We start from the raw sequence: 23,528 nt of genomic DNA on the forward strand, positions 1-23,528 counted from the left end.
GTACTGCTCTTCTCCTGAAACTACGTATCCCATGATTCTTCTGAAACGCATGCGCACATGGGAACAGGAAGACTTTTGTTTGATAGCAACAGTCGCTGAGGAGTGAAGTGTTTATGTGAAACGGTAACAAATGTGTAGGAAATGAATAGTTAATTGTAAACATTATGCATGCATGCTTTGCTATTGGATAGACACTTTTAAACTGGACGATAGCTAACTTGTTAGCTTACTTATCCACTCTAAAACTAACGTTAGCTAGTTAGTTGAGACTTGGCTTCAGACGAGCCGCTTGTTTTTGTACGTACGTAGCCAAACGAACCTAGCTATTTGTGAGCTATTTTGACCTAGAAAGAAACATTTAGCTAAGCTAGTAGAACAATAATAAGTACGCCTATTATAGACATTGATAGCAGCTAGTTAGTACTGTTAGTTGCATGGTTTTCATCTGACCTTCCTAGCTAAAACAAGCCACAGGAGGCTGTGTCCTGATGGTTGTCTTTCATTGATGGGTTGTAGCTGTAATGTCTCAACCTTTTGTTTCCAGATTGAACCATGTCAACGTTTGCTGACGAGACTGCAGCAGATGTGCCCGTTAAAGACATCACCCTAAACCTCACTAAGGTTGGAGTGGGATTATCAGGTTAGTAATGCCATTGCTTTCTACTTGACTTTAGTTTACTCTACCCTATGGACCTTAACAATTGGGTCTAAACTGGTGGTAACTTCCTGGTTCTGTTTGCAGAGATGCTGGTAGCCCAGAATGCCCGGGCGAGGCAGGCGATCTTGCGGGTGAGCAGGGAGGAGCTGGAGGACAGGTTCCTACGGCTCCATGAGGAAAACCTGCTCCTCAAACAACACACACACAAACAGGAGGACAAAATCAAGAGGTGTGAACTGCACCTGGATGTATGCACACACACACACGCAACACACACATTTAGCTAAGGTTTCAACCTCAATGCATACCCCTACAGTATCAAACCTTAGAGTTCAACAACTCTTCATGTGGATTTCTTACCCTTGCCTCTGCTCCCATTCTATTGAACTTCCAACTTCTCTTGGCTTTTCGCAGGATGGCCACCAAGTTGGTGCGCTTGGTGAAGGACCGTCGGCGTGTGGAACAAGTGGCTGCAGGTGGGGTGCGTCCAGGGGGCCGGGACGTGGAGCTGGAGGAGATGATGGAAGAGCTGCAGGAGAAGGTGGACCACTTTGGAAATAAGTGGATGCGTCCAAAATTGCACCCTTATTCCCTATATAGTGCACTAGTTTTTACAAGGGCTCTGGTCAAAAGTAGTGTAGGGAATAGGGTGCCATTTGGGACACAGCCAGTGTTTTTGAATGAATGCTTCTATGTGTTATCCTCTGGGATTTCAAACACGCATCTTGTCGATGTACGTTTTGTTTATTTGCAACCCAAAATCGAGTGTAATTCAATTCTAGGTCCAGGAGCTGCAGATGCAGAATGAGGGCCTGAAGCAGCGCCTGTTGGCCGCCAAACAGCAGCTGCAGACGCAGAGCAAGCGGCCCACCCCCTATGGCCATGTCCAATCACGAGTCAATACAGGCCTGCGGAGGCTGAGGGAGGACACGTTCAGCCTGGCTCAGCTACCCCCTGCTGCCCCCAGAGGTGACCTTTGACATTTTACTGCAGCTCATTTATACTCTGACACTGAATCCCAAATGATCTCCTAGTCTTTACTCCATAGGCATAGATTGGATAGGAAAGCAATATATTTTGGAGGGAGTTTTCTGTTTGCATTAACTTTTGTGTCTGTTTTTGTCTCCCAGGCCCTAGAAGTGTGGAGGTGGAGATGAGTGGCAGGGCCCCTCAGGGTCTGCTGCCTAGATACGGACACAGTTTGCTGGACGACGCCAGAGCTGAGATCCGCAACCTGTATGTACTTTTTTATCAGCTAGCTAGACTGTGAGGGACTGTACTTTTTGCCATTTTTACCATATTAGCAACATCCCCTCCATGATTGCAATGCTCTCTCTCATTTTCTCTTTCTCTCTATCCTCCCTCTCTATCTATCTGTCTCTCTCTCACTGTCTTTTTCTGTCTCTCTCCATCTCTCTCTCCCTGTCTCCCCATCTCTATCTCCCCTTCCCTCTTGTTTGTCTTTTTTAAATTCATTTTATTCATATATTTGAATATCTATTTAAGTGATAATGCCCAAGAAGCCGGTGTTTGGAGGATATATTGGCACAGGTGTTGTTAGGGTCGAGACGAAGTCTAGGGCCGGCAAACCATACCAATATATCCTAAAAACTGGCTTCGAGGGGATTTTCACTTTTACCAACATATTCAATTAGTTATTGACATTTTCATTTAAAAAAAAAATATTTGGATTAATTTATTAATACTATTTCATCCTTCCACAACATATAGTCCCAACACAAATCTTGGTTGCTACCCAAGCCGGCTGGTCGTTCATTCTATCGGTTTGGTTGTCAGACCCAGTCGTTCAGTCCTTTTCATCTGTATCTATGGACGCGACCCAGTCGTTCGTTATAAATGTTCCATTGCCATACTGGCTGGCAACATTCTTATCCCTTGCTTGCTAGTTAGCCAACTACGGCTAACGTACAGTCACATCAAAAAGTGCAGCCCAAATAACAGTAGCTGCATTTGTTTAAGCTGTTTTCTAGTGACATTTATTTGGACACATCCATAACAATGAGCTAATGAGGCGTGATTTCACCTGACATAGAAAATGTCAGGACACTGTTGTTCAGAGGAGTTAGCCAACAACACACCTAACACAATCACTTCAAACTGAAGGTGGAAAGACTGCAAACTAGCTGCACTTCATTTCGTTTTACCTTTTTGCAATTTACATTTCTTTGTATATATCCATAAAAATGATGCCAGCTGATTCACGAGTTCGACTGGCTGAGAAACACTGCCTGTCTGTCTCGTCCCGACTCCCGACACGTTCATTACTATGGGACACATGGAGATCAAATTTGAATATTGAAACAATGTTGTAAATGACATGAGAGACAGACAGCAAGGTTTATAGAAATCTCCACTGTTGAAAACTAAATGTTAGTCTCAAAGAAATGTGAGATAATGTCTAGATGCTTTTTATAGTGGAGATCAAGTTTATAAATCGCTTGGCTGGGCTAATGAGACAGTGGATTGCGTTGTCAGATGGAACAGAGTAAATAGGCATTTTAACATCATAGATTTAGCTGGTGGTAACTTGTGGAATAGACACAGGCTGGAGTGCGGTTTTATCCAATCAGCATTCAGGAATAGACCCACCCATTGTATAAATTATAATAGAGCCCCACATTGGTGTCATACAACCTAGCTGTAAAACAGGACAATGGTTCCAATTGTTTTTCCAACATTTGATAAAAGTCACCCTGTCCTAGAGAGATGTACATGGTTATCAGGGTAAGCCTACATGAAACACAGCCCTTATTTTAAGTGTTTGTAAAATCCCCTATGGGAAAAACTTATGGTGGGAAAACGATTGGAACCATTTCCCTGTTTGACCGCTAGGTTTTATGGGTATTTTGACTCATGCTGTGGTAATCTATACACTGCGGGAGGATCTTCTACAATTTTGCACCAATTTTCTTTCATTCATCCTTCTGGCCACTTTTTATATTCTGCTGTGTTTTGTATTATTTACCCATAATGCTCATTGAATTGATATTCCAAATTACCATTAAATAAAGCTCTGATTGATTAGTTCTACCATGATTCATTGTGTTGGCCAAAAAAACATAAGCATAAAAAACAAACATCCTGCCAATACTGCTATTTTACTTTTCAAAATCCATACAGTCATGAATAATTATTGCATCATCATTTATCCCATGATGTCACTCCGCCCCCCTCCAGCCCTATAAAAGGGACCCCCCGGCCCATCTAAAAGTCATTCATAGTCTTATCTATTAATCACAAAGCCCAGAAGAAGCAGATTAGCCACCCTGTCCGCAGGCAACACCGCACCAGGGTGTCCCGGCGTCGCAGGAGAGGAGGTCGCAAGCGTTAGACAGGCCAGGGTACCTACCTGACTGAACCGCCCCCTCCCGACAGACCCCTGGTAGTGTAGAAATGTTAAAGTCTGCTCAAGTAAAAGAGGGCTTTCAACTACACTGAACAAAAATATAAAGGCAACATGTAAAGTGTTGGTCCCATGTTTATGTGCTGAAATAAAATATTCCAGACATTTTCCATACGCGCAAAAAGCTTATTTCTCTCATTTTGTGCACATATTTGTTTACTTTCCTGTTAGTGAGCATTTCTCCTTTGCCAAGATAATCCATCTACCTGACAGGTGTGGCATATCAATAAGCTGATTAAACAGCATGAGCATTACACAGGTGCACCTGGTACTGGGGACAATGAAAGGCCACTCAATGTGCAGTTTTGTCACACAACACAATGCCACAGATGTCTCAAGTTTTGTGGGAGCATGCAATTGGCATGATGACTGCAGGAATGGACAACAAACAATTGCGTTTTATCGATGGCAATTTGAATGCACAGAGATACCGTGACGAGATCCGGAGGCCCTTTGTCGTGCCATTCATCCGCCTCCATCACCTCACGTTTCAGCATGATAGTGCGCAGCCCCATGTGGCAAGGATCTGTACATAATTCCTGGAAGCTGAACCTTTCCCAATTCTTCCATGGCCTGCATACTCACCAGACATGTCACCCATTGAGCATGTTTGGAATGCTTTGGATCGACGTGTATGGCAGCGTGTTCCAGTTCCCGCCAATATCCAGCAACTACACACAGCCATTGAAAAGGAGTGGGATAGCATTCAGAAGGCCACAATCAACTGATCAACTCTATGCGAAGGAGATGTCACGCTGCATGAGGTAAATGGGGGTCACACCAGATACTAACTGGTTTCTTGAAAATGTCAAGAACTTTGAACGTTTCTTCAAGTGCAATTGCAAAAACCATCAAGCGCTATGATGAAACTGGCTCTCAAGAGGACCGCCACAGGAAAGGAAGACCCAGAATTACCACTGCTGCAGAGGATAAGTTCATTAGAGTTACCAGCCTCAGAAATTACAGCCCAAATAAATGCTTCACAGAGTTCAAGTAACAGACACATCTCAACATAAACTGTTCAGAGGAGGCTGCGTGAATCAGGCCTTTATTGTCTGACGAGTCCAAATTTGAGATTTTTGGTTCCAACCACCATGTCTTTGTGAGACGCAGAGAAGGTGAACAGATCATCTCTGCATGTGTGGTTCCCACAGTGGACCGAGGAGGTGTGATGGTGTGGGGGTGCTTTGCTGTTGACACTGTCTGTGATTTCTTTAGAATTCAAGCACACTTAACCAGCATGACTACCACAGCATTTTGCAGCGATACGCCATCCCATCTGGTTTGCGCTTAGTGGGACTCCTTAATGACCACTATATATACAAACGTATGTGGACACCCCTTCAAAGTAGTGGATTTGGCTATTTCAGCCACACCGTTGCTGACAGGTGTATAAAACCGAGCACACAGCCATGCAATCTCCATAGACAAACACTGGCAGTAAAATGGCCTGAATGAAGAGCTCTGTGACTATCAAGGTGGCACCATCATAGGATGCCACCTTTCCAACAAGTCAGTTTGACAAATTTCTGCCCTGCTAGAGCTTCCCCGGTCAACTGTAAGTGCCGTTATTGTGAAGTGAAAACGTCTAGGAGCAACAACGTCTCGAATTGGTAGGCCACACAAGCTCACAGAACAGGACCACCGAGTGCTGTAGCGCGGTTGCAATGTCCGCACAATAACTGTTCGTCGGGAGCTTCATGAAATGGATTTCCATGGCCAAGCAGCCGCACACAAGCCTAAGATCACCGTGCGTCGGCTGGAGTGGTGTAAAGCTCGCCGCCATTGGACTCTGGAGCAGTGGAAACGCGTTCTGTGGAGTGATGAATCACGCTTATCCATCTGGCAGTCCAACAGACTTATCTGGGTTTGGCGGATGCCAGGAGAACGCTACCTGCCCAAATGCATTGTGCCAACTGTTAAGTTTGGTGGAGGAGGAATAGTGGTGTGGGGCTTCGGTCTCGGCCCCCAGTGAAGGGAAATCTTAACGCTACAGCATACAATGACATTCTAAAAGATTCTGTACTTCCAACATAGGGAAGGCCGTTTCCTGTTTCAGCCTGACAATGACCCCCGTATACAAAGCGAGGTCCGTACAGAAATGTTTGGTCACAATCGGTGTGAAAGAACTTGACTGGCCTGCACAGAGCCCTGACCTCAACCCCTTTGAACACCTTTGGGATGAATTGTAATGCGGATTGCGAGCAAGGCCTAATCGTCCAACATCAGTGCCTGACCTCACCAATGCTATTATGTATGCATGTATGCATGTATGTATGTATGTATGTATGTATGTATGTATGTATGTATGTATGTATGTATGTATGTATGTATGTATGTATGTATGTATGTATGTATGTATGTAACATACAGTACCAGTTAAAATATACACACAGTACCAGTTAAAATATACACACAGTACCAGTTAAAATATACATACAGTACCAGTTAAAAGTTTGGACACCTACTCATTCAAGGGTTTTTCTTTATTTTCACTATTTTCTACATTGTATAATAACTATGAAATAACACACATAGAATCATGTAGTATTGCGTATAGCTGCAGAATGCTGTGGTAGCCATGCTGGTTAAGTATGCCTTGAATTCTAAATAAGTCACTGACAGTGTCACCAGCAAAGCACCATCACACCACCTCCATGCTTCACGGTGGGAACTACACATGCGGAGGTCATCCGTTCACCTACTCTGTGTCTCACAAAGAAATGGTGGTTGGAACCAGAAATCTCACATTTGGACTTCTCAGACCAAAAGACATAAACTCAGCAAAAAAATAAATGTCCTCTCACTGTCAACTGCGTTTATTTTCAGCAAACTTAACATGTGTAAATATTGCCTAAAACTCTGTGTAACGCTCATTCCTTCGACAATAAACACGAATCCGACCATCACCCCTGGTGATACAAAACCGCGACTCGTCAGTGAAGACCACTTTTTGCCAGTCCTGTCTGGTCCAGCGACGGTGGTTTGTGCCCATAGGCGACGTTGTTGCCGGTGATGTCAGGTGAGGACCTGCCTTACAACAGGCCTACAAGCCCTCAGTCCAGCCTCTCTCAGCCTATTGCGGACAGTCTGAGCACTGATGGAGGGTTTGTGCGTTCCTGGTGTAACTCGGGCAGTTGTTGCCATCCTGTACCTGTCCCGCAGGTGTCATGTTCAGATGTACCGATCCTGTGCAGGTGTTACATGTGTTCTGCCACTGCGAGGACGATCAGCTGTCCATCCTGTCTCCCTGTAGCGCTGTCTTAGGCGTCTCACAGTAATGACATTGCAATTTATTGCCCTGGTCACATCTGTAGTCCTCATGCCTCCTTGCATCATGCCTAAGACACGTTCACGCAGATGAGCAGGAACTCTGGAGCTCTGTCAGAGTGACCATCGGGTTCTTGGTCACCTCCCAGACCAAGGCCTTTCCCCCCGATTGCTCAGTTTGGCCGGGCAGCCAGCTCTAGGAAGAATCTTGGTGGTTCCAAACTTCTTCCATTGAACAATGATGGAAGCAACTGTGTTCTTGGGGACCTTCAATGCTGAAGACATTTTTTGGTACCCTTCCCCAGATCTGTGCCTCGACACAATCTACGGACAATTCCTTCGACCTCATGGCTTGGTTTTTTGCTCTCTCATTCACTGTTAACTGTGGGACCTTATATAGACAGGTGTGCCTTTCCAAATTATTTCAGATCAATTTAATTGACCACAGGTGGACGTTTTTTTTTTTTATATATATATACATTTTCAAACATTTATAAAAAACTTTTTTTTTTCTTTTTGTCATTATGGGGTATAGTGTGTAGATTGATGAGATTTTAGAATAAGGCTGTAACGTAACCCAAGTTGGGGAAAATGAACGGGTCTGAATACTTTCCGAATGCACTGTATGCTTGAAAATATGGAGAGTTGTACTAAGTAATGTGTTGTATTGGATTTGTCCTAAACATAACACTTTGTATTCAGGACAAAAAGTTAATTGCTTTGCCACATTTTTTGCAGTATTGATGTAGTGCCTGTTGCATTTTTTTGAATATTTTTATTCTGTACAGGCTTCCTTCTTTTCACTCTGTCAATTAAGTTAGTTTTGTGGAGTAACTACTGTGTTATTGATCCATCCTCAGTTTTCTCCTATAACAACCATTCAAATCTAACTATTTTAAATTCACCATTGGCCTCATCGTAAAATCACAGAGTGGTTTCCTTCCTCTCCGACAACTGAGTTAGGAAGGACGGCTGTATCTTTGTAGTGATTGGGTGTATTGATATACCATCCAAAGTGTAATTTAATAACTTCACCATGTTCAAAGGGATATTCAATGACTGCTTTTTTATTTTTATCTACCAGTAGGTGCCCTTCTTTGCGAGCCATTGGAAAATCTCCCTGGTCTTTGTGGTTTAATCTGTGTTTGAAATTCACTGCTCGATTGAGGGACCTTACAATTATGTGTATGTGTGTGTGTGTTACAGAGATGAGGTATTCATAAAAAAAATCATTTGAAACACTATTGCACACTGAGTCCATGCGACTTATTATGTGACTTGTTAAGCACATTTTTACTCCTGAACTTATTTAGGCTTGCCATAAGAAAGTGTTTGATTACTGATTAACTCAAGACATTTCAGCTTTTTATTTTTTAACTTATTTGGAAAAAATATTTTCACTTTGACATTATGGGGTATGCCAGTGACAAACAAATCTAAATTTCATCCATTTTAAATTCAGGCTTTATAACAAAAGTCTTTATAACAAAATGTGGAAAAGTAAAGCTGTGTGAATACTTTCTGAGGCACTGTGTATATAGATAGATTGTGTGTGTGTATATAAACACTCAGTGGCAAGTTTATAAGGTACCCCCATCTAGTACCGGGTCGGATCTCCCTTTGCCTCCAGAACAGCCTGAATTTTTTTGGGGATATGGACACTTTGTTCAGTTGGTATCAGGGGACCTAACGTCTTAATAGGGCGTTGGCCACCACGAGCCAGAACCGCGTCAATGCACCTTGGCATAGATTCTACAAGTGTCTGGAACTCTATAGGAGGAATGCGACACCATTTAATCCATGAAAAATGTCATAATTTGGTGTTTTGTTATTGGTGGTGGAAAACGCTGTTTCAGGCGCCTCTCCAGCATCTCCCATAAGTGTTCAATTGGGTTGAGATCTGGTCACTTAGACGGCCATGGTATATGGTTTTCATCAAACCATTCAGTGACTACTTGTGCCCTGTGGATATGGTCATTGTCATCCTTTGGGTTCATAGCCTTGGTAGCCAAAACAATGGCCTGCTTAGCAATTTTATACATAACATCCCATCATGCTCAGGGTTAATTGCTTAAATAACTCAGGAACCACACCTGTGTGGAAGCACCTGCTTTCAATATAGCTCGTCATACCTTGTATCCCTCATTTACTCAATTGGTTCCATTATTTTGGCAGTTACCTGTATATTTAATATTTTTTACTGTTATTGTTGTCATTTTCACTTTTTGCTTTAACAACAGTAGCCTTGTCATTCATTCTAATAAAACTAATCTGAATCTTTGTCTGTCAGTGAGAATGTGATTGAGACTCAACGGTCTCACATAGAGGAGATGGACAGAGCAGCAGAGCTGCTGAGAGACCAGCTGAGGAGGAAGGAGAGAAAATTTGAGGAGTCGCTCCTCCACCTGCGAGAGCAGCAGACCACTGGGCAGAGGTAACACACCATGCAGAAGTAGCTACTCTGCATCCTAACAACACACTCAATCAACTGCATTGAGCACATAAGTTTAAACTTTTGATTGATTTTGTTTTTGGTGGAGATTCACATCCACAATAAGTGGTAGTGTTCACGAACCTGTATATCTCCAGTTGTTTTTCAGTAACGGCTTACACACACACACTATATGGGGAATAGTGATCAAAACCATGCCTCTGTGTTGTGTTGTCTCCAGATCTACTATCAAGGACAACGTGGAGATGATCAGGTTGCAGAAGCAGCTTGTTGAGAAGGGCAACGCATTCACTGTGCTCGAGGGCCGATTCCTACAACTCCAAGAGGTAAAATACAACTGCATGTTCCAGGAGACACTAGTTCATTAGCAATGCTCTAGCAATGTCCAGTGTGGATTATTTGGGAAATGCAGGTGGCATTAGTACTGCACCAGATCGAGGTTTTAAGAAAAATATTTGAGCTGATAGAAATAAATGGGATTCAGAATATATTTTGGTCTCCACTGCACATTCTAATCAATAGTCGACATGGAAACTTCAAATATCTTGTTCTTTCAATCACATACTATTCAAACTCAGTCACCATGGTAATGACCAACGTGTTGTGATTGCAGAGTCAGAGGACCCTGAAGGCCAGTCATGAAGCTGTGATGGCCAAGGTGGATGAGTTAATGGGCCAGCTGAAAGACGAGCGACTGAGGAGTCTGGGCCTGGAGAGCCAACTACAGGCCAACTCATTCTCACAGAGAAGGACAGAGGAGGTAACCTTCCGGTACATTTGGGCCTGGTTTCCCAGACCAAGATTAAGCCAAGTCTTTCAATGGAGATTCTCCATTGAGCATGCTTTATAGTCCTGGACTAAGCTTAATCTGTCTGGGAAAATGGCCCTTATGGTTTAGTCATTTAGCAGGCTCTCTTATTGAGAGCAATTTGATGAGATTGTTTCAATCTCATAACATTGTAGGGAAACCCTTGGCTAAACTCTTGGCTAATAAACTATCCTCTTTTTAATGAAACACAGTTACAGGAGCAAATCTATGACCTGGAGAGGGAGCGAGTGTTGCTGAAGGAGAACTGTGATAAACTGGTGAACAGGTGAGGGATTGGACACCACGCTTGTACGTTGCTTTGCGTGTTGAAATCCTACATTGAAAAACTCTTCTCTGTATGATCATTTTGTGGATGACATATGGTTTTGTGTTCCCAGTGCTTTCGATGTAAGCCAGGATCAGAAATTTAGGACGCGGGAGCAGCAGCTGAAACTACAGATAGCCCAGCTGGAGTTGGCACTGAAGTCGGACCTGACAGACAAAAACGAGATTCTGGACAAGATCAAGGTTGAAAGAGGTAACTGTCGACCAGAACGTTTTGTGTACATTCAGAAACATTTCACATTGAAATGTTTTAATTGTGTTACTATTTTAGATATGAACGAAAAATTGAGCCAAGAAAAGGAAGACATTCAGCTTCGGTTCCTGGAACAAAAGCAGCAGTTAGAGGAAATAAGGGATCGAATAAAGTTTTACACCAAGGTACAGGAGCCAGTTCTCACTCCATATAAATGAATGTGTTTTTTAATGTGTGTACCTCGACCAACATGGTTATAGATGTGCGTTCATGTTTTTTCTCTTCCAGGAGAGCGAGGTCGATGTGGCAGAACTCAGTGAGGCACTGATGCTAATCAAGGTAATTGATCATTTTACCTCAAATCAAATGTATTTAGAAAGCCCTTTTTACATCAGTAGATGTCACAAAGTACCTATACAGAAACACAGCCAAAAACCCCAACCAACAAGCAATGGAAATGGTAGTAGCACAGTGGCTAGGAAAAACTCCCTAGAAAGGCAGAAACCTAGGAAGAAACCTAGAGGGGAACCAGGCTCTGAGGGGTGGCCAGTCCTCTTCTGGCTGTGCCGGGTGGCGATTAGAGTGCATGGCCATTTAGGCCAGATTGGTCTCTCATTTCTACCTGAAATCATACTGTAAGGCAGGGCTGCCCAACCCTCTTCCTGGAGATCTACTGTCCTGTAGGTTTTCAGTCTAACCCTAATTTAGCATATCTGATTCAGCTAGTTAAGGTCTTGTTGAGCTGCTAATTAGTAGAATCAGGTGTGTTAAATTAGGGTTGGACTGAAAACCCACACTGAAAACCCTAGATCTCCAGGAAGCGGGTTGGGCAGCCCTACTGTAAGGTCCACTTTGACCATATGCAGCATGACCTTATGTTACTACTCCCATCCACAAGGGGGTACCGTGCATTACAGTTTGCACTGAAATTAACACCTTTCCAGTTTGTCACTAGTTACCACAGCCACAAAGTCAAAATTGTCTATATTGTAAAAATGTCTGAAATAAAAAAAAATGCTTTTTTGGTTTTAATGCAAGGTTAGTCATAAGGTTAGCAGTGTGGTTAATGTTAGGGATCAGGTTAGGGTTAGGTTTATAATCATTGTAAATTGTAGCAATAGGTGGGGTTTAGACAAAATTATGACTTTGTTGCTGTGGTAACTAGTGACAACCATTCTTCCCTCCCTCAGGTGCGTAAGTCCCAGAAGAGTGGTGAGCTGGGCTTCCTGGAGCAGGTGGAGGAGGAGGTGCGTAGCGACACGGAGCACTCCATGAGGGAGCTACAGGCCACGCACGCTGAGACCATCCAGGAGCTGGAGAAGACCAGGAACATGCTCATAGTCCAGCACAAGATCAACAAGGACTACCAGGTACGCGGTTATACACAGGATGAATCACTTGGACTACACTTAGGAAAAGAACTAGATATTCCATAACATTTGCAACAAGGACAATTGAATGGTGTCTTACATTACATGTACTTTAGAAATTGTCTTTATTTGTAGTATTTCACTTGATAAGGTGACATACTTTAAAAAAAGTTATACCGTATTCTTGTGTCTCAGGCAGAAGTTGAAGCGGTGACACGTAAGATGGATGACTCCAAACTGCAGTACGAGCTAAAGTTGGAACGCCTTGCCCAGCTGCTGGACATGAGGGCTGCCAAGATCAAGAAACTAGAGGGTGTGTATTTATTCTGTCACGATTATTGTGTGTTGTGGTGATTTTATTGTTATGTCTAGTTTTGTGGTGTTTGGTCGTGTCTGGTTTTGTCTTTATTGTCATTTTAACTGATTTCCTTGTTGTACTGTACTCTCTCCGTACACCCCGCAGCCCAACTGAAAGACATTGCCTACGGCACCAAATCACACGTTTTCAAACCCGAGGTTACCGACGACGACGTGGCCGACGAGTTCGACGAGACCGTACACCTAGAGCGTGGCGAGAACCTTCTGGAAATCCACATCGGCATGGCGACCCTCTCCCCAGTCGCCCTGGAGACACTGAGCGACCGCGAGCCCTCCACCTTCTGCACCTACGCCTTCTACGATTTCGAGCTGCAGGCTACACCCATAGTCAGGGGCGCCCGGCCGGTGTACGGCTTCACGTCGCAGTACGTGGTGAGGGTGGACGACCTATTCCTGCACTACCTCCACACCGGTTCGGTGACGCTGGAGCTGCAGCTGGCCCGGGGCATGGACTTTACCACAGTGGCTGTGGGGCAGCTCAGGCTGTCGCAGCTCCTGGAGAACGACAGCAAAGCCCATGGGACCGTACAGCTGGTTGGTGAGTGGAGAGGTTTTAATATGGACTTCTTTCTACCAGGGTATGTAACTCAGATTCTCAGGTATCTACTGTATACCCAGTACCTACAGTAACTCTGCTCTCTCTTCTCTGCTCCTTAGGTGTGGCTGGCGAGGTGCAGTCGTTTGGCTCTGTGGAGTACTGGGTGAGGCTGCGGGTGCCCATGGAGCAGGCCATCCGGCTGTACAAGGAGAGAGTGAAAGCCCTGGGCTACCTCAGCTCTGCTTTCAATGCGGAACAGCAGGTAGCTAGCTAGTGGACATTGTAACCAAACTAATCTTTCTTGGACAGACAATGTAAAAAATTGTACCATACATGTACTACATGGTCAAAAGTATGTGGACACCCCTTCAAATGACTAGACTAGGCTATTTCAGCCACACCCGTTGCTGACAGGTGTATAAAATCGAGCACACCGCCATGCAATCTCCATAGACAAACATTGGCAGTAGAATGGCCTTACTGAAGAGCTCAGTGGCTTTCAACGTGGCACCGTCATAGGATGACACCTTTCCAACAAGTCATTTTGTCAAATTTCTACCCTGTCCTAATGCATTGTGGCAACTGTAAAGTTTGGTGGAGAAGGAATAATGGTCTGGGGCTGTTTTTCATGGATCGGGGCTAGGCCCCTTAGTTCCAGTGAAGGGAAATCTTTGCTACAGCATAGAATGACATTCTAGACGATCCTGTGCTTTCCTGTTTCAGCATGGCAATGCCCCTGTGCACAAAGCAAGGTCCATACAGAAGTGGTTTGTCAAGATTGGTGTGGAAGAACTTGACTGGCCTGCACAGAGCCTTGACCTCAACCCCATCGAGCCAGGTCTAATCGCCCAACATCAGTGCCCGACCTCACTAATGCTCTTGTGAAAGAATGGAAGCAAGTCCCCGCAGCAATGTTCCAACATCTAGTGGAAAGCCTTCGCGGAAGACTTAATATTAATGCCCATGATTTTAGAATAAGATGTTCGATGAGTAGATGTCCACATACTTTTGGCCATGTAGTACATGTCAAGAGGCTTTTGGATGCATCGCATAACGAGCAGCAGTATTTCCGGTGCTTGAACCCAGAACTTAATCTGACCAAATTCTGTGAGATTTTAGTTCCGGGTTCAACAAGATTCATAACCATACCACAACACAGAACTAGACAAATGTAATGTCTACCCTATTTTGGTGGTTCAATGTTGGTGCTTCAATTTCACAAAACTTTAGTTAAAATACTTATTTCCTATTTGGCCTATAAATCCTTACTAACCCCACTCTGTTTTGCTATAATCCCTCAGGCATCAACCTCAACCCTAACCCCCCATTCAGTGTCAGCCGACGGAGGCATGAACCTGAATGAGCTCAACGTCACCGTCCGATGCTGCAGCAACCTGACATCCCGCCATGCCCACCCACCCAGTCCCTACGTGGTCTACCAGTTCTTTGACTTCCCTGACCACGACACCTGCATCGTCGGCGACTGCAGCGAGCCTCAGTTTGAGGACAACATGTCCTTCCCAGTGGCCATGGAGGCAGAGCTGGACAGCTACCTGAAGGCAGGGGCTCTGCTGCTCTACGTGTTCGATGACCACGATACCCAGAGTGAGATGTACCTGGGCAAGGCCAGGGTGCCCCTCCTGTCTCTGGCCCACGACAAGGCCATCACTGGTTAGTTTGGTAGTTAGTCAGGGTGGTTAGTTAGAGCAACCTCAATGGTAATTATTGACTTTGAGTGTGTGTGTATGGGTTGAGGTTTGGTAAGTACTTTTATCTGTCTCTTCAAACTGCGTACATTACTTCCATGTTTTGCCTACTTTATTGAATGTTAGTCACACAAACGATTATTTTTGTTTGAGTGGGACCAGTTGGGCCACTCCAACCATTGACATCCCCTCTGTGTGTCCACATCTCAGGTACATTTGAGCTGACTGACACGTCCGGCCTCCCCAATGGCCATATTGATGTGACGCTGAAGTGGAAGTTCACCTACCTGCCTCCTCCTGGCTCTACCATGACAGTTGAACAGGCCAAGTTTGTACCCAAAAAGAGACCAGTGAAGCTAACAACACAAAAGGTAGAGGAGAAGGTGGAAGTGGAGGAAAAGAGGGAAGAGGAGGAAGACAAGAGGGAGGGGAAGAAAGAGGAGTTGATGGTGGTGAAGGAAGAGAAAAGGGCCAAAGCTCTTCTTCCTCTTCCTACTACTTCCACTGCATCTGAGGTAAGTACAGGTACTATGAGGGTAATGTTAGCTTGGTCTGGGATGGTTTGGTGGATTTTGAGGTGGCTTCCAGTATAGAAATAGTATTTACTAAAATGTACCTTTTTGAAAGGCAATTTGATGGGAAAGGATTGCAGTACTTTTCAGTTACCTTTTGGTTTTTGATTTGTCATGAAATTGTGTTTGATTCTTGTCTCCCAAGATACCGTTACCAAAACCTAGACTACGGACCTTGGTGAAAGAGAAAACGGCAAGCAAAAAAGTCTCATTCGTGGATGTCACAGCACCCGAAAATCAAGAAACTGAAAATGTTTCATGTCCCTCTATTTTGCCTGGAACAGAGAAAAGGGAAGTCTCAAAGTTACCGCCCCTAACAAAGGTACTTTATGTGTCTGAGTTATATGTTATATTAAACACATATGTTTTCTGGGGTTTGGTGACTATGGGGTTATTTTTGCTTCATGTTATAATTGTAATTTTAGTTTGTGTGTGTGTGTATATACAGTTGAAGTCGGATGTTTACATACACCTTAGCCAAATACATTTAAACTCAGTTTTTCACAATTCCTGACATTTAATCCTAGTAAAAATTCCCTGTTTTAGGTCAGTTAGGATCACAACTTTATTTTAAGAATGTGAAATGTCAGAATAATTGTAGAGAGAATTATTTATTTCAGCTTTTATTTATTTCATCACATTCCCAGTGAGTCAGAAGTTTACATACACTCAATTAGTATTTGGTACCATTGCCTTTAAATTGTTTAACCTGGGTCAAATGTTTTGGGTAGCCTTCCACAAGCTTCCCACAATAAGTTGGGTGAATTTTGTCCCATTCCTCCTGACAGGACTGGTGTATCTGAGTCAGGTTTGTAGGCCTCCTTGCTCGCACACGCTTTTTCAGTTTTGCCCACAAATTCTCTATAGGATTGAGATCAGGGCTTTGTAATGGCCACTCCAATACCTTGACTTTGTTGCCCTTAAGCCATTTTGCCACAACTTTAGAAGTATGCTTGGGGTCATTGCCCATTTGGAGGACTCATTTGCGACCAAGCTTTAACTTCCTGACTGATGTCTTGAGATGTTGCTTCAATATATCCACATAATTTCCCTACCTCATGATGCCATCTATTTTGTGAAGTGCACCAGCCCCACAACATGATGCTGCCACCCCCGTGCTTCAAGGTTGGGATGGTGTTCTTCGGCTTGCAAGCCTCCCCCTTTTTCCTCCAAACATAACGATGGTCATTATGGCCAAACACTTCTATTTTTGTTTCATCAGACCAGAGGGCATTTCTCCAAAAAGTACAATCTTTGTCCCCATGTGTAGTTGCAAACCGTAGTCTGGCTTTTTATGGCAGTTTTGGAGCAGTGGATTCTTCTTTGCTGAGCGGCCTTTCAGGTTATGTCGATTTAGGACTTGTTTTACTGTGGATATAGATACTTTTTTTTTCTGGGGTCTTGGCTGATTTGATTTTCCCATGATGTCAAGCAAAGAGGCACTGAGTTTGAAGGTAGGCCTTGAAATACATCCACAGGTACACCTCCAATTGACTCAGGTTAATTGACATAATTTATCAGAAGCTTCTAAAGCCATGACCTAATTTTCTGGAATTTTCCAAGCTGTTTAAAGGCACAGTCAACTTAGTGTATGTAAACTTCTGACCCACTGGAATTGTGATACAGTAACTTATAAGTGAAATAATCTGTCTGTAAACAATTTTTGGAAAAATTACTTGTGTCATGCACAAAGTAGATGTCCTAACCGACTTGTCAAAACTATAGTTTGTTAACAAGAAATTTGTGGAGGGGTTGAAAAACGAGTTCTAATGACTCCAACCTAAGTGTATGTAAACTTCCGACTTCAACTGTACACTGGACCTGTAATGAGGCAATTCAATGTGATGATTAAGCTTTATTTAGAGTTACTGTCTACTGTGAGATTATGCAAGCGATACATGCATACAACAGTGATGTGCTCCGCAGGTGGTCACACGGTCAGAGGTAGCACCAGAGCCTCCTCAGAGCACCACAGAGGAAGAGAATGATGAGGATGAGTCTCACTTCTCTGAAGGACAGGTGATCGTAGCCAGCTCTCAGTCTACCTCAGACGAATCAGACATTTCCGAGGAGATTCTCGAACAGATGGAAGGTAAGCACCTCACGGATATCAACAACAACACTAACAGAAACATGTAACAATAATAACAACCAGATTCCTTGGTCCAACGATAGTGCTATTAATTTGAATCAAGGCCCTATCGGGATTGGGAAGGATATGTTTGTTTTCCCTGCTCTCCCTGTCTTGTGTTTTGGAGTGCAGCTGCTACACTCTGTTTAGATTTGCAACCAATTTTTCTACTTCTTGCATCAATCTTAAATCATTTTCCAGCCAGGCCTAATTTACAAACAAAACCCAAAGTATAAGTATGACTTTAGTGTACAGTACCTACTTTTTAGTCTGAGTTAGGATAGGGTTAGGGCTGCAGGTCAGCTCTGGCTCTTCAGCCTTACAGCCAAATGTACATTTACATTTTAGTCATTTAACAGATGCTCTTATCCTGTGCATGCATTTTTGTCCTGGCCCCCCGTGGGAATCGAACCCGCAACCCTGCCGTTGCAATCGCTATGCTCTACCAACTGAGCCCCATGGGACCAAATCCCCTATGGATTCTTAGGAAACAAATATTTACTATTGTATTCTCTTTCAAGTGCAAACAGTCCATGTTTTTGTTTGCTGACATGTTTCTTCACCAGAAATCCCATAAATATTTGAGTTCTGCTGCCAATAGTCTTCAGGCTGGGGATAGCTGAGCCCATCAATGTTAATGCTGACCTTGAGTAGTACGGGAGAGACCCCCCCCCTTCAATGTTCAGCAGTGGTACATATCACTCAGCCTGCATCAATGAAACTCGCTGTCAACACGTCAATGCCAATAAGAATAGGTGATGTCATGTCAACTGTTATCATTCTCCCCAGTTTCTTTCAAAACACGCATGCCGTGTACACACACGCTCACAGCAACACTTATGAATCCTCTCCTACTCTATTGCTCAGTATAACCCCCCCCCCCGCTTCCTTCTGCAACACATCAAGCCTGATATGCTCTTCTTGGTTATGACTGAATCTTTTTTTATCCTTCTCTCCCCCTCTCCTTCTCTCCCCCCTCCCCCAGACTTGGAGGAGGTCCCAGTGGCGGAGGACGAGGAACAGAGTGAATCTATCCTCTCAGACAGCGATGACTGCATTGTTCCTGGCCAGTCCTCCATGGGACGGAAGGTGGGTGAACCAGGGATAGAGGATAGAACCCAGCCTGTTTGCCTTGTACTCTCAGAGTCCATAGAGGATAGGAGTACAGTACAGTTGGATAGAAAGTACTGTATCAAGGTTATTGGGCTTGTTGTGTTTATATCATGGGAATATAACAGCAGCATCCAAGTAAAAGTTTTACCCAACAAGTCTAGTTTGCTTTAAGTTATTTGTATTGTTTAAGTTGCCAACCCCCATTGTTTGGACAAACCTCTAGTGCTGTAAGTATATTTACTGTGCCAAGGTTTTCTACTGATCATCTTTAACCAGTTTGTCAGATGGGATTATTGATTCTTTATTGAAAGCACAAAACACAAGCATTCATTCATCATTAATGGTGTGGATTTGAACTGTACGGATATGATATCCAGTTCAGTATTAGCTGCATTATTATTGTTGATGGAGAGAAAAAAAGATTTCTCACTGATCATCTATCTGGAAGGAGGTGGAGCGATTGTTCTGCAATTGAGTCACTTGCATATTCCTCTCACATCTGCTAAGGATGTTATTTGAAAGTAAATATATAATTGAATTAGCTATTTTAGATGACTCTCATTATTTTAGTAGTTTATATTTCAGTATAATTATGCCTGACCCTTCCAAACATATTAGGAGCTATATGATTATCTAGAATTCTTCAGACATTACTGTCCTGGTAGGTTAAGATTCTACTGTGTGTTCTTATAGACCCATCAGCCTAGTAAATGGGATCCACAGCATGAATATGAGCCAATAGACTTTCCAAAATCCCACCGCGGGTAAAGCCTAAATGATGTTCCACCCTCGTTTATTCCAGTGGCGTTATGTCACCGAGTCTTATAACGTTACAGCGTCCTGTTTGTCTCTGCAGCCGTCTGAGCGCCTGCGTGTGGAGATCGTGTCTCTGAGCCTGAGGCCTGAGTCGCGGGCAGCAGCAGACGGTAGTGTGGTCAGGATGTTTGTAGAGTACTCCCTGTTGGACATGCCCTCTGAAGAGACGCCACTGTCCCTGCTTAAACCCTCACCGGGTACGACAAGCTACTACAACTACAGCAATGGTAAGGGATACCAGAGAGCGCCTACACACACTAATTCACGCACAAATGCTGAACACACACACACACACCACAGGAGGTTGGTGGCACCTTAATTGGGGAGGATGGATTTGTGGTAATGAGTGGAGCGGAATGGGTGGATTGGTATTAAAAACCATGTGTTTGATGCCATTCCAGACATTATTATGAATCACTGTCAGGAGAAACGAGGCATGGCTTACTGGAAACCATGTGTTTGAAACCGTTCCATTGGCTCCGTTCCAGACATTATTATGAGTCGTCCTCCCCTCAGCAGCCTCCACTGACACACACACATATACTCTCTCAAACTCATACATACATACATACATACATACATACATACATACATACATACATACATACATACATACATACATACATACATACATACATACATACATACATACATACATACAAACATACATACAAACATACAAACAAACAAATACTCATACAATGTACACTCTGTCACTCTTACTGAGTCCTTGCCAGTGTAGGATTTCAGCTACAGATTAAGTAGCTAAAGAGAAACCGACAGGCTTGATGGAGCAACTCTGAAATGTTTCCTCCATTGAGTCTGTATGTGTGTGTACTTGGAGTGTCAGATGTGATCCAGTAAGCCATGCCTTATTTCTCCTGACAGTGATTCATGTGGACATAGAGAACAACAAGTCCAGACGGGAGATTCTAAGGGGGGTACTAGAGGGACGCAACCCCCAAATGGAAAGGTAAGAAAAAGGTTGTTAAGAGTGTGTGTGTGTGTGTGTGTGTGTGTGTGTGTGTTTGTACATTGCATGCGCATGCATGCTGGTAGTAAAAAAGGAGCCATAGCTGAGATTTCCCTTTAACATTACGCAACATTACTGTCAGGTAGAAAAATAGCCTAAATGAATAGACCAGATAGTGATGAGTTATGTGCTTCTCTATGGTGTCGCTAGTCATGGAAGGCAAGAAGACGAGGCAGAGGACAGGACTGTTCTAGACTGAACGGTTCTAGAAATGACAGACTGTAGATCTAGAAATGTACACACCGTTCTAGAGATTACATATTAACCTTGCCTGACCACTAACCTGCTGTGATTGGTCCTGTCTGACCTCTGGTGTGTTGTGATTGGCCAGTATCAGGTTCACCGTGGTGAGCGAGCCACCGGAGGAGGAGGAGCAGGAGAAAGAGTGTGAAGATGTAGGCGTGGCCTTCTTCAGGATCCCTGACATCCTGGAGCAACAGCAAGACCTGATTGAGACCAGTTTGAACAGTGAGTATTGTGTATGTATATTGTGTAGAAAACTGTCTCTTTATGTCAACTTGTGCAACAGGAAGTAAAACCTTTTGTTTTCTCTCACCCCCATCCCTCTCTTTTAATGTGTGCATCTCTCTCTATCACTCTCTCTCTATCGCTCCTTCTATTTTACTTTTACTTCCTCTCCCTCTCCACTCCCCCCCTTTGTCTCTCTTTCTGAGTGTGTAGTTGTGGATGTGCAGGACAGAAGTGTGGTGGTGGGCAGTCTGTGTGTGTCTGTAGAGGGACTGGAGGCACTACAGTCTATCATGGAGGACGCAGACCATGACTACACGCCCCTCTCCTCATTGGAACAAAAGGCAGAGGGTTAACTCGCAACGGACATTTTACTAGTGTGAACGACTTGGGTGTTTAGCCTTGCATGCCACAAGACTGCGTTAGCTCACTGAGCTAAAGCCTAGGCATTAGCTAGCGCAAGTCTTCTGGTCTTAGACAAGGTTACTAATCACATAAAAATGGTTCACCAAATCACAGCTGTAACACTAGAAATCAGTGGCGGCTGGTGGGCGGCGCTATAGGAGGACGGGCTCATTGTAATGGATGGGATGGAACGGAGTCAAACTTTCATATATTTGATTTCATTCAATTCCAGCATCTCCAGTGAGCCTGTCCTCCAATAGCTCCTCCCACCAGCCGACTGCTAGAAATACAGTTTACTGCTGTTTACACAAGCATTCATCACTTCACTTATTTATTCCGGGAGCTACAAGAAGTAAAACTTGGAATGTGTAATGGCTAATATGGTCTATGGACACACTTTTCTATGTTCTGATACTGTTATGTATGCAAATTAGTCATTTGCAAATGATACTGTATTTAGGTAATGTATTTTATTAATATATTTTTATAGTTGAAAGGGATTATTTTATGAGGCAGTATGGCACTCCATGTCAATGGCGTGATGTGTGAAATTGTTTTAGTAACAAACTGTATTTATACGGCCTTGTGACATTGGCTCTGGTTATAATTGGATAATTAGCACATTAGCACGAACCAGAAGTAATGTACGGACTGTGAAAACGTGTACCTCCAAAAATATATTTTATATCTGAAATGAGGGTGTTCAGTAGAGTTATAGAATGTCCAAAGCATTGAGAAATATCTTATTTTTACCTGTGTTAGAATAATAAAGAGTTTAGTTTCTACATTTCCTTATTTTGTTGTATTGATTCCTATCCCTCATTTGTTTAGTTTTAATGATTGCCAGAATAAACTCTCTTTGCAAACATCCTTTTGGCATGTAAAGTATTTGGCAGGATTTAATATTGCAGGGTTCACTGGCTCTGATAACATTTGCTCAATTTCCTGTGACATATTAAATATCTGCCCCAGAGGTCAAGGCAATTGAGTGTCCACTAATTTGTGTGTTATGAAGCCCTTTGAAAAGAGGATCATAGTCCTACAAGCAAAATCCTAACATTCTGCTCAATGCTTGTAGTTGTAAGAGAATGAAGTGTTGATTACACCATAGAAGAATGCTATCCAAAACCTGAAAAAGTATTTCGTGGTTATGAAAGGGATGTTGATGTACACTACAGTACCATCTAGTGTTCATTTGATGCATCTCATCTGACACTATATTTTAAAAAGTAATAATATGCATCCACTGTGTAGAAAATGCAATCAATGATTGTCCTTTCCCATGCCACTGATTGCATAGGTATCTAATCTAGGGGGCAGTGCTGTGTGCAGTGGCATGTTTTTCAACAAGGAGTTGCCAAATAAATAAGATGCAATTTTTAAACAATGTAGGTTAAATTGGAGGCAATGCTGTGCAACAAAAGAAACATATCTCTACAAGAGGATTCATTGAAAAAAATACTTTTTTTACATTGTACCATTTCAGTCTGCCTAGCTGCATGTTGTTACAACATAGTTTTTACAATGTGTTGACTGACACGTGGTGGTAGTTGCTACAAAGTAACACCCAATCTGCTTTATTGGGCAGAAGAATTGGGAAAGTTATCGGATTTATATTTTACGCAGTGGCGACCCGTCATTCAGGGCAGGTGAGGCAGAGTTTGCAAACAACGTAAAAAAATAAATAAATCTTAGTTATCAAGCCGCATACAAACATGGTCTCTTTTTTGCTTTCTTGAGTAAGACAGCTCCAAAATGCAGCTGTTTAAGCCCAGCTCAGTGCTTTCTGTGGTGGCAGGGCAGCCAACAGGTCAGTAGGGGTTGGTAATGTTCTCTGGTTGCGCCGTC

The 23,528-nt window shown here is 43.3% G+C and overlaps 1 protein-coding gene across 1 annotated transcript; it reads left to right on the top strand.

The window, feature by feature from the left end:
* Positions 1-24: 24 nt before the first annotated feature.
* LOC115152302 (protein fantom) lies at positions 25-22,664 on the top strand. Its single transcript, XM_029697054.1, has 26 exons — positions 25-123; positions 545-640; positions 743-887; positions 1,073-1,199; positions 1,441-1,627; positions 1,789-1,894; positions 9,643-9,786; positions 10,025-10,130; positions 10,418-10,564; positions 10,825-10,898; positions 11,011-11,150; positions 11,229-11,335; positions 11,439-11,489; positions 12,341-12,520; positions 12,716-12,833; positions 12,984-13,436; positions 13,556-13,698; positions 14,738-15,107; positions 15,353-15,657; positions 15,860-16,036; positions 17,641-17,806; positions 18,831-18,934; positions 19,815-20,001; positions 20,663-20,747; positions 21,139-21,275; positions 21,489-22,664. Exons 2-26 carry the CDS (start codon positions 553-555, stop codon positions 21,629-21,631), a joined length of 3,990 nt encoding a protein of 1,329 aa, XP_029552914.1. The 5' UTR covers positions 25-123; positions 545-552; the 3' UTR covers positions 21,632-22,664.
* Positions 22,665-23,528: the final 864 nt, after the last annotated feature.

Source organism: Salmo trutta, chromosome 17 (assembly GCF_901001165.1).
Source record: "Salmo trutta chromosome 17, fSalTru1.1, whole genome shotgun sequence".
NCBI classification, from domain to species: Eukaryota; Metazoa; Chordata; class Actinopteri; order Salmoniformes; family Salmonidae; genus Salmo; species Salmo trutta.

Coding starts and splice junctions, on each gene's coding strand:
- LOC115152302 (XM_029697054.1), top strand. CDS start 553: ATGTCAACGTTTGCTGACGAGACTGCAGCAGATGTGCCCGTTAAAGAC. Junction 1,895..9,642: donor AGAGCTGAGATCCGCAACCT/GTATGTACTTTT, acceptor TTTGTCTGTCAG/TGAGAATGTGATTGAGACTC. Junction 12,521..12,715: donor AGATCAACAAGGACTACCAG/GTACGCGGTTAT, acceptor CTTGTGTCTCAG/GCAGAAGTTGAAGCGGTGAC.